The sequence below is a fragment of the Somniosus microcephalus genome, unplaced genomic scaffold, assembly GCF_052327205.1.
Source record: "Somniosus microcephalus isolate GS21.2 unplaced genomic scaffold, FLI_Smic_1.0 unresolved_chr9, whole genome shotgun sequence".
NCBI classification, from domain to species: Eukaryota; Metazoa; Chordata; class Chondrichthyes; order Squaliformes; family Somniosidae; genus Somniosus; species Somniosus microcephalus.
Genome location: NW_028225187.1, coordinates 26,096,342 through 26,107,700, shown reverse-complemented (window position 1 = coordinate 26,107,700; position 11,359 = coordinate 26,096,342). Strand labels below are relative to the sequence as shown.

Below are 11,359 nucleotides of genomic sequence, written 5' to 3'. Positions count from 1 at the left end.
AAGGTACTTCTTATGTTGCCAAAGCATCGAAAAACATTTATGGTTGAACACATAAACGCAGATCTATCCATACAGTGTATAAACAGATATATCCCTGAGTGTATAAATATACATTCATATAATTTGTATATACTCTTTTCTTAGGTTTAATGGTTGTCCCTCTGTTTATGGCAAGCTGTAACATAGTGTGCCGCTAAGGTTACACAATTTCTCTGTTCCCCTAGTAGGTATGGGAGTTTTTGGTCGTCATTCAAATTTCTGAATTCAGGGCATATTTTTGTGAATTTTGGGTAGAAATTCCCCCTGATGCCCTGATATTTTCCACAAGCTGTGAGGAAGTGCATCTCTGTCTCCACCACTCCCTGACTGAAGTGAGAGCATATCCTGTCCTCTCTTGTCAGCCAGGTCTGTCTGTGTCTGCCTTTTTCGATAGCCGGGCTGTGCTCACTAAGTCTGTACATTGTCAAGGTTTTTCTCAGTTTGCTATCTTTTACCTTGGTCAGGTATTCAGCCACGTTGTATTGTCTGTTTAGGGCCAAGTAGCAATTGAGTTTGTTTTGTGTTTTTGTTGTTTCTGCCCAATATGACAACTCTCTCTCTCTGCCTCTGTCTCTCTCTCCCTGTCTCTCTCTCTGTCTCTTTCTCTCCCTGTCCTTCTCTCTCTCTGTCCCTCTCACTCTCCCACCCTCTCTCTCTCTGTCTCTCTCTCTCTGTCTCTCTCTCTCTGTCTCTCTCTCTATGTCTCTGTCTCTCTCTCTCTTTCTCTCTCTCTGTCTCTCTCTCTGTCTCTCTCTCTCTCAATCTTTCTCCAATTCCAATTCCAATTTCCAATTAAAATGCTTTATTGGCATGAAAGTTTACAGAGAACCATATTGCCAAAGCTTACATAGCAAAAAGGTACAGTTTTCCAACATTCTGTAGGTGTCAATCTCTGTCTCTCTCTGTCTCTCACTCTCTCTTTCCCTGTCTCTGTCTCTTTCTCTGTCTCTGCCTCTCTTTCTTGCTGTCTGTCACTCTCTCTGTCTCTCTTTCTCCCTATCCTCTCTCTCTCTCTATCTGTCTCCCTCTCTCTCACTGTCTCTGTGTCTCTTTCTCTGTCTCTCTGTCTCTCTCCCTCACTCTCTCTCCCTCACTCTCTCTCCCTCACACTCTCTCCCTCACTCTCCCTCCCTCACTCTCTGTCTCTCACTCTCTGTCTCTCACTCTCTGTCTCTCACTCTCTCTATGTCTCTCTGTCTCTGTCTCTCTCTGACTCTGTCTCTCTCTCTCTGTCTCTCTCTCTGTCTCTGTCTCTCTCTTTCTCTTGCTCACTCTGTCCCTCTCTCTCTCTCACACTCTCTTCTGTGTTTGTGTATGTGTGTCTCTCTCTCTCTCTAATTACGGACTGTTTCTCTATTCCTAGGGTGCACAGGATGCGGCCAGCTCTGTCGAAGCCTTATCTCAGGGGTACCCAGCCCAGTACCCTCCTCCCCCTCCACAAACCCGTCTACCTGCTGAGTACCCGCCTCCACTGCCCCACCCCGGACAGGAGTACCCAGGACAGCCTATAACGGACACCGGGCTCCGGCTCTACACCCAATCACAGGCTCTGATCGAACAGGCCGCCACAGTGGAAGGGGCGATGACCGGAATCCCCCCTCCACCTACGGTAAGTGGCGAGTGACTTCACACCATGAGTCCGTCCAATCACAGTGTGTGTACAGTCCGTCCAATCACAGTATGCGTACAGTCCGTCCAATCACAGTGTGTGTACAGTCTGTCCAATCACAGTGTGTGTACAGTCCGTCCAATCACAGTGTGTGTACAGTCCATCCAATCACAGTATGCATACAGTCTGTCCAATCATAGTGTGCGTACAGTCTGTCCAATCATAGTGTGCGTACAGTCTGTCCAATCATAGTGTGCGTACAGTCCGTCCAATCACAGTGTGCATTCAGTCTGTTCAATCACAGTGTGCGTACTGTTCATCCAATCACAGTGTGCGTACAGTCTGTCCAATCAGTGTGCGTACCGTTTGTCCAATCACAGTGTGCGTACCGTTTGTCCAATCACAGTGTGTGTACAGTCCGTCCAATCACAGTGTGCATTCAGTCCGTCCAATCGCTGTGTGTGTACAGTCCGTCCAATCACAGTGTGCTTACAATATAACCATGCCCAGTCTGTCCAATCACAGTGTGCATACATTATAACCATGCCCAGTCTGTCCAATCACAATGTGCGTACATTATAACCAAGCCCAGTCTGTCCAATCACACTGCACTTACAATATAACCAAGCCCCGTCTGTCCAATCACAGTGTGCGTACATTATAACCATGCCCAGTCTGTCCAATCACAGTGTGCGTACATTATAACACCACACTCTCTGGTCCTTTGTGCCAATTGCTCTTTGTGGGATCTTGCTGTGTACAGATTAGCGGCCTTGTTTGCCTGGATAACTGGGAATACCCTTCAGGAGTTATTTATTGGATATGAAGGTCCTGAGGTGCAGATAAACCAGTTGATAAAGGGAAGGTCCACCTTAGCATGAAGCTAATAGCCTGGTCTCCATGGGGTTGAGGGGCTACCTTGGGCCTGTCTGCCCCTCAGCACCGAACGCCTGGAACCGGCCGAAGTACTGAACCAGGCTGATCGTGGCTCGCTCAGTCACGAGTCAGAGCCGGTCGAGGTTGGCCGGCCATGAGTGAGGGCCGCCGCCCACCTCCCCAAGACAAGGGCGAGTCTTTGCAGAGCTCCCAGCTCAAGGGAGTAGGTTGAGCAATTAATCAAAGGGAGGAGAGTTCAGTCCATGGAGTCCACCATCTGTTCCCGGACCCTGAGGCCAAAAGCTTTATCCTGCCTGTGGTTCGGGGTGGGGCGGGGCGGTTCTCCACAAATCCCCCAGTCTGGGGGGAGTCCACTGTTACCCAAGTCTGGGGGTCTCCACAAATCCCCCTGTCTGGGGGGAGTCCACTGTTACCCCAGTCTGGGGGTCTCCACAAATCCCCCTGTCTGGGGGGAGTCCACTGTTACCCCAGTCTGGGGCTCTCCACAAATCCCCCTGTCTGGGGGGAGTCCACTGTTACCCCAGTCTGGGGCTCTCCACAAATCCCCCTGTCTGGGGGGAGTCCACTGTTACCCCAGTCTGGGGGTCTCCACAAATCCCCCTGTCTGGGGGGAGTCCACTGTTACCCCAGTCTGGGGGTCTCCACAAATCCCCCTGTCTGGGGGGAGTCCACTATTCCCCGAGTCTGGGGGTCTCCACAAATCCCCCAGTCTGGGGGGAGTCCACTGTTACCCCAGTCTGGGGGTCTCCACAAATCCCCCTGTCTCGGGGGAGTCCACTGTTACCCGAGTCTGGGGGTCTCCACAAATCCCCCTGTCTGGGGGGAGTCCACTGTTACCCCAGTCTGGGGGTCTCCACAAATCCCCCTGTCTGGGGGGAGTCCACTATTCCCCGAGTCTGGGGGTCTCCACAAATCCCCCAGTCTGGGGGGAGTCCACTGTTACCCCAGTCTGGGGGTCTCCACAAATCCCCCTGTCTGGGGGGAGTCCACTGTTACCCGAGTCTGGGGGTCTCCACAAATCCCCCTGTCTGGGGGGAGTCCACTGTTACCCGAGTCTGGGGGTCTCCACAAATCCCCCTGTCTGGGGGGAGTCCACTGTTACCCGAGTCTGGGGGTCTCCACAAATCCCCCTGTCTGGGGGGAGTCCACTGTTACCCCAGTCTGGGGGTCTCCACAAATCCCCCTGTCTGGGGGGAGTCCACTGTTACCCGAGTCTGGGGGTCTCCACAAATCCCCCAGTCTGGGGGGAGTCCACTGTTACCCCAGTCTGGGGGTCTCCACAAATCCCCCTGTCTGGGGGGAGTCTACTGTTACCCGAGTCTGGGGGTCTCCACAAATCCCCCTGTCTGGGGGGTCTCCACTGTTACCCCAGTCTGGGGGTCTCCACAAATCCCCCAGTCTGGGGGGAGTCCACTGTTACCCCAGTCTGGGGGTCTCCACAAATCCCCCTGTCTGGGGGGAGTCCACTGTTACCCCAGTCTGGGGGTCTCCACAAATCCCCCTGTCTGAGGGGAGTCCACTGTTACCCCAGTCTGGGGGTCTCCACAAATCCCCCTGTCTGGGGGGAGTCCACTGTTGCCCCAGTCTGGGGGTCTCCACAAATCCCCCTGTCTGGGGGATCTCCACTGTTACCCCAGTCTGGGGGTCTCCACAAATCCCCCTGCCTGGGGGCTCTCCACTATTCCCCGAGTCTGGGAGGTCTCAGACTCGGTTCTGCCTCTGTAAGTCTGACTCAGGGGACTCTGGTTCGAATCCGCCAGTCCTGGGGCCGGCTGGAATGTGACCTCTCCTGTTTCCTAGCCCTGCTCTCAGCCCCATCAACAACACCTGCCACTGCCAGCAGGTCCCCTCTCAGAGCTGCCGACAGCCTGCTGGCTGCTCGCACATTCTCTGCCCGTATAAAGTCATCTCGGCCAGGCAGCCGCCTCTAAAAACAGCAGCGCCGGATCCCCTCCCTCCCCTCTCTGCCCTTCATAGTGTGACTGGCACCAGTCAACAGATTGAGTTTCCCCGTTCTAAATACAGGGACTGTTTTGATCTCAGCTCAGCTTGGAGAGCTTCGACCCCTGCAGTGCACCGAACACAGCTCCAGCCTCCCCGGTCGAAGGAGGCGCTCAGTGCGAAGTGGGGCGGCCTGCGAGATCTGTCTCTCTGCATTTAAATAATAATTTGCTATTTTATTTTTCCTGACAAAGTGGATAACCTCGCACTTTCCCACATTATACTCCATCTGCCAAATGTTTCCCCACTCACTTAGCCTGTCTACATCACTTTGCAGGTTCATTGAGTCCTCGGCAGATGCGACAGTTCAGAGGGACCTGGGGGTCCTTGTGCACGAATCACAAAACGTTAGCATGCAGGTACAGCAAGTAATCAGGAAGGCAAATGGGACATTGGCCTTTATTTCAAGGGGGCTGGAGTATAAAAGCAGGGAAGTCCTGCTACAACTGTACAGGGTGTTGGTGAGACCACACCTGGAGCACTGCGTACAGTTTTGGTCTCCTTATTTAAGGAAAGATATACTTGCATTGGAGGCAGTTCAGAGAAGGTTCTCGAGGTTAATTCCAGAGATGAGGGGGTCGACTTATGAGGAAAGGTTGAGCAGGCTGGGCCTATACTCATTGGAAATTAGAAGAATGAGAGGTGATCTTATCGAAACATATATGATACTGAGGGGGCTCGACAAGGTAGATGCAGAGAGGATGTTTCCCCTCGTGGGGAAATCTAGAACTCAGGGGCATTGTTTCAGAATAAAGGGTCGCCCTTTTGGAACTGAGATGAGGAGGAATCTTTTCTCTCAGAGGGTCGTAAATCTGTGGAGTTCTCTGCCCCAGAGAGCTGTGGAGGCTGGGTCATTAAATACATTTAAGATGGAGATAGACAGATTTTTGCAAGGTAAGGGAGTGAAGGGTTATTTGGAGCAGGCTGGGAAGTGGCTTTGAGCCCAAGATCAGCCCTGATCTTATTGAATGGTGGAGCAGGCTCGAGGGGCCAAGTGGCCCATTCCTGCTCCTATTTCTTATGTGCTTATGTGTCCAAGCAATGCGCAGAAACCTCAGCCATCGGTGTAATGCCCACAAACACGCTCAGGGTCACCGATAGCCATGTTAATTGTTAGGGCCGTCCCTGAATCTAAGGGCACCACTATTAACCGAGGAGCGAACTTTATTTTTACTCGTTTCTGGGATGTGGGCGTCGCTGGTAAGCCCAGCATTTATTGCCTATCCCTAGTTGCCCCTTGAGAAGGTGGTGGTGAGCCGCCTTCTTGAACCGCTGCAGTCCGTGTGGTGAAGGTGCTCCTACAGTGCTGTTAGGGAGGGAGTTCCAGGATTTTGACCCAGCGACGATGAAGGAACAGCTGATATACTTCCAAGTCAGGATGGTGTGTGACTTTGAGGTGGTGATGTTCCCATGCGCCTGCTGCCCTTGTCCTTCTAGGTGGAAGAGGTCGCGGGTCTGGGAGCTGCTGCCGAAGAAGCCTTGGCGAGTTGCTGCAGTGCATCTTGTAGACACAATAATGAATCAGAGCAGGATTTCATGGCTGCGACGTAATCAAACTCACTACGCACTTGGTTCGAGTATAAAGCAAGGCTTTAATCAACTTGTTTCAAAACATGGAGGTCTAGTTGTACTTCACTAGTTCCTGTCTTACAAAATGTCCCGGGGCAAGCTGGGCCCACGCCCGAGTATTTATACTCCTTGGACGGCGCCACCAGCTGGCCATCCAGTGTTATTTCATGAGTCATTTCTTCATGATGATGAGATTTATAACAGGCTGTTTTCAATCTCTGTCTGTGTTATAGATCTCTCCTCGCTGTGTGTTAGAAAGATAGAAAGACTGGCATTTATATGGGGCCTTTCATGACCACCGGATGTCTCAAAACAATTTACAGCCAATGAAGTACTTTTGAAGTGTAGTCACTGTTGTAATATAAGAAATGCGGCAGCCAATTTGCGCACAGCAAGCTCCCACAAACAGCAATGTGATAATGACAGGATCATCTGTTTTAGTGTTGTTGATTGAGGGATAAACATTGGCCAGGACACTGGGGAGAACTCCTCTGCTCTTCTTCGAGATAGTGCCATGGGATTTTTTACATCCACCTGAGAGAGCAGACAGGGCCTCAGTTTAACATTGCATCTGAAAGACAGCACCTCTGACAGTGCAGCGTTCCCTCAGCACTGCACTGGGAGTTTCGATCTGAATTTTGTGCTCAAGTCTCTGGCGTGGGGCTTGAACCCACGACCTTCTGACTCAGAGGCGAGTGTGCTACCACTGAGCCACGGCTGACACATCTCCCCTCTCTCTCTCTGTTATAGATCCCCTCTCTCTCGCTGTTATTGATCCCCTCTCTGTGTGTGTTATAGTTCTCCCCCTCGCTGTGATCTAAAGATCTCCTCTCTCTGAGTTATTGATGTCTCCACAATCTGTGATATAGATCTCCCCTCTCTCGCTGTGTTATTGATCCCCCCTCTCTCTGTATTATAGAACGCCACTCTTTCTAATGTCACCATAGAAGATCGGCCATGATCTTATTGAATGGCGGAGCAGGCTCGAAGGGCCGGATGGCCTACTCCTGCTCTGAATCCTTATATCATTTTTCTCTATGTAATCCACTCGCCGTGTGTAAGATATGGCAGGGTATATGGACTATATGTGTAACATGCCAGTGTAGCGGCTCTCTGTGTGACACAGCAGTGTATAACAGCTCTGTGTGTGTGCGATCTGACCCTGTGTAACTGCTGTGTGTGTGTGATATGAGACTGTGTAACTGCTCTGTGTGTGTGTGTGATATGAGACTGTGTAACTGCTCTGTGCGTGTGTGTGATATGAGACTGTGTAACTGCTCTGTGTGTGTGTGTGTGATATGAGACTGTGTAACTGCTCTGTGTGTGTGTGTGATATGAGACTGTGTAACTGCTGTGTGCGTGTGTGTGATATGAGATTGTGTAACTGCTCTGTGTGTGTGTGATATGAGACTGTGTAACTGCTCTGTGTGTGTGTGATATGAGACTGTGTAACTGCTGTGCGTGTGTGTGTGATATGAGACTGTGTAACTGCTCTGTGTGTGTGTGTGTGATATGAGACTGTGTAACTGCTCTGTGTGTGTGTGATATGAGACTGTAACTGCTGTGTGTGTGTGATATGAGACTGTGTAACTGCTCTGTGTGTGTGTGTGTGATATGAGACTGCGTAACTGCTCTGTGTGTGTGATATGAGACTGTGTAACAGCTCTGTGTGTGTGTGTGATATGAGACTGTGTAACTGCTCTGTGTGTGTGTGTGATATGAGACTGTGTAACTGCTCTGTGTGTGTGTGTGATATGAGACGGTGTAACTGCTCTGTGTGTGTGTGATATGAGACTGTGTAACTGCTCTGTGTGTGTGTGTGTGATATGAGACTGTGTAACTGCTGTGCGTGTGTGTGTGATTTGAGACTGTGTAACTGCTTTGTGTGTGTGTGTGATATGAGACTGTGTAACTGCTCTGTGTGTGTGTGTGATATGAGACTGTGTAACTGCTCTGTGTGTGTGTGATTTGAGACTGTGTAACTGCTCTGTGTGTGTGTGTGATATGAGACTGTGTAACTGCTCTGTGTGTGTGTGATATGAGACTGTGTAACTGCTCTGTGTGTGTGTGTGATATGAGACTGTGTAACTGCTCTGTGTGTGTGTGTGATATGAGACTGTGTAACTGCTCTGTGTGTGTGTGTGTGATATGAGACTGTGTAACTGCTCTGTGTGTGTGTGTGATATGAGACTGTGTAACTGCTCTGTGTGTGTGTGTGTGATATGAGACTGTGTAACTGCTCTGTGTGTGTGTGTGTGTGATATGAGACTGTGTAACTGCTCTGTGTGTGTGTGTGATATGAGACTGTGTAACTGCTGTGTGTGTGTGTGATATGAGACTGTGTAACTGCTCTGTGTGTGTGTGTGATATGAGAATGTGTAACTGCTCTGTGTGTGTGTGTATGATATGAGACTGCGTAACTGCTCTGTGTGTGTGTGTGATATGAGACTGTGTAACCACTGTGTGTGTGTGTGATATGAGACTGTGTAACTGCTCTGTGTGTGTGTGTGTGATATGAGACTGTGTAACTGCTCTGTGTGTGTGTGTGATATGAGACTGTGTAACTGCTCTGTGTGTGTGTGTGATATGAGACTGTGTAACTGCTCTGTGTGTGTGTGTGTGATATGAGACTGTGTAACTGCTCTGTGTGTGTGTGTGTGTGATATGAGACTGTGTAACTGCTCTGTGTGTGTGTGATATGAGACTGTGTAACTGCTGTGTGTGTGTGTGATATGAGACTGTGTAACTGCTCTGTGTGTGTGTGATATGAGACTGTGTAACTGCACTGTGTGTGTGTGTGATATGAGACTGTGTAACTGCTCTATCTGTGTGTGTGTGATATGAGACTGTAACTGCTCTGTGTGTGTGTGATATGAGACTGTGTAACTGCTCTGTGTGTGTGTGTGTGATATGAGACTGTGTAACTGCTCTGTGTGTGTGTGTGTGATATGAGACTGTGTAACTGCTCTGTGTGTGTGTGTGATATGAGACTGTGTAACTGCTCTGTGTGTGTGTGATATGAGACTGTGTAACTGCACTGTGTGTGTGTGTGATATGAGACTGTGTAACTGCTCTGTGTGTGTGTGTGTGATATGAGACTGTGTAACTGCTCTGTGTGTGTGTGTGTGATATGAGACTGTGTAACTGCTCTGTGTGTGTGTGTGTGACACGAGACTGTGTAACTGCTCTGTGTGTGTGTGTGATATGAGACTGTGTAACTGCTGTGTGTGTGTGTGATATGAGACTGTGTAACTGCACTGTGTGTGTGTGATATGAGACTGTGTAACTGCACTGTGTGTGTGTGTGATATGAGACTGTGTAACTGCTCTGTCTGTGTGTGTGTGATATGAGACTGTAACTGCTCTGTGTGTGTGTGATATGAGACTGTGTAACTGCACTGTGTGTGTGTGTGATATGAGACTGTGTAACTGCTCTGTGTGTGTGTGATATGAGACTGTGTAACTGCTCTGTGTGTGTGTGATATGAGACTGTGTAACTGCTCTGTGTGTGTGTGATATGAGACTGTGTAACTGCTCTGTGTGTGTGTGATATGAGACTGTGTAACTGCACTGTGTGTGTGTGTGATATGAGACTGTGTAACTGCTCTGTGTGTGTGTGTGTGATATGAGACTGTGTAACTGCTGTGTGTGTGTGTGATATGAGACTGTGTAACTGCTCTGTCTGTGTGTGTGTGATATGTGACTGTAACTGCTGTGTGTGTGTGTGATATGAGACTGTGTAACTGCTCTGTGTGTGTGTGTGTGATATGAGACTGTGTAACTGCTCTGTGTGTGTGTGTGTGATATGAGACTGTGTAACTGCTCTGTGTGTGTGTGTGATATGAGACTGTGTAACTGCTCTGTGTGTGTGTGATATGAGACTGTGTAACTGCACTGTGTGTGTGTGTGATATGAGACTGTGTAACTGCTCTGTGTGTGTGTGTGTGATATGAGACTGTGTAACTGCTCTGTGTGTGTGTGATATGAGACTGTGTAACTGCTCTGTGTGTGTGTGTGATATGAGACTGTGTAACTGCTGTGTGTGTGTGTGATATGAGACTGTGTAACTGCTCTGTGTGTGTGTGTGATATGAGACTGTGTAACTGCTCTGTGTGTGTGTGTGTGATATGAGACTGTGTAACTGCTCTGTGTGTGTGTGATATGAGACTGTGTAACTGCACTGTGTGTGTGTGTGATATGAGACTGTGTAACTGCTCTGTGTGTGTGTGATATGAGACTGTGTAACTGCTCTGTGTATGTGTGTGTGATATGAGACTGTGTAACTGCTCTGTGTGTGTGTGATATGAGACTGTGTAACTGCACTGTGTGTGTGTGTGTGATATGAGACTGTGTAACTGCTCTGTCTGTGTGTGTGTGATATGAGACTGTAACTGCTCTGTGTGTGTGTGATATGAGACTGTGTAACTGCTCTGTGTGTGTGTGATATGAGACTGTGTAACTGCTCTGTGTGTGTGTTTGATATGAGACTGTGTAACTGCTCTGTGTGTGTGTGATATGAGACTGTGTAACTGCACTGTGTGTGTGTGTGATATGAGACTGTGTAACTGCTCTGTGTGTGTGTGTGTGATATGAGACTGCGTAACTGCTCTGTGTGTGTGTGTGATATGAGACTGTGTAACTGCTCTGTGTGTGTGTGATATGAGACTGTGTAACTGCTCTGTGTGTGTGTGATATGAGACTGTGTAACTGCTCTGTGTGTGTGTGATATGAGACTGTGTAACTGCACTGTGTGTGTGTGTGTGATATGAGACTGTGTAACTGCTCTGTGTGTGTGTGTGATATGAGACTGTGTAACTGCTGTGTGTGTGTGTGATATGAGACTGTGTAACTGCTCTGTGTGTGTGTGTGTGTGATATGAGAGTGTGTAACTGCTCTGTGTGTGTGTGTGATATGAGACTTTGTAACTGCACTGTGTGTGTGTGTGATATGAGACTGTGTAATTGCTCTGTGTGTGTGTGTGTGATATGAGACTGTGTAACTGCTGTGCGTGTGTGTGTGATATGAGACTGTGTAACTGCTCTGTGTGTGTGTGTGATATGAGACTGTGCAACTGCTCTGTGCGTGTGTGATATGAGACTGTGTAACTGCTCTGTGTGTGTGTGTGATATGAGACTGTGTAACTGCTCTGTGTGTGTGTGTGATATGAGACTGTGTAACTGCTCTGTGTGTGTGTGTGATATGAGACTGTGTAACTGCACTGTGTAAACTTAAGAATTAGGAGCAG

At 49.0% G+C, this 11,359-nt stretch overlaps 1 protein-coding gene across 7 annotated transcripts in view; it reads left to right on the top strand.

Moving 5' to 3' along the window:
* rbfox1l (RNA binding fox-1 homolog 1, like) overlaps positions 1 to 11,359 on the top strand; it is a 185,763-nt gene that overhangs the window by 51,328 nt on the left and 123,076 nt on the right. For 4 of the 7 annotated variants that reach the window (XM_085979659.1, XM_085979662.1, XM_085979661.1 and 1 more), the window contains exons 1-2: positions 199 to 897; positions 1,403 to 1,648. In XM_085979659.1, coding sequence (XP_085835785.1) covers positions 739 to 897; positions 1,403 to 1,648 — 405 coding nt within the window. In that variant the 5' untranslated portion in view covers positions 199 to 738. Of the gene's footprint in view, positions 1 to 198; positions 898 to 1,402; positions 1,649 to 11,359 lie in introns of those variants that run through there. The other 3 variants (XM_085979663.1, XM_085979664.1, XM_085979665.1) reach the window with 1 other exon arrangement.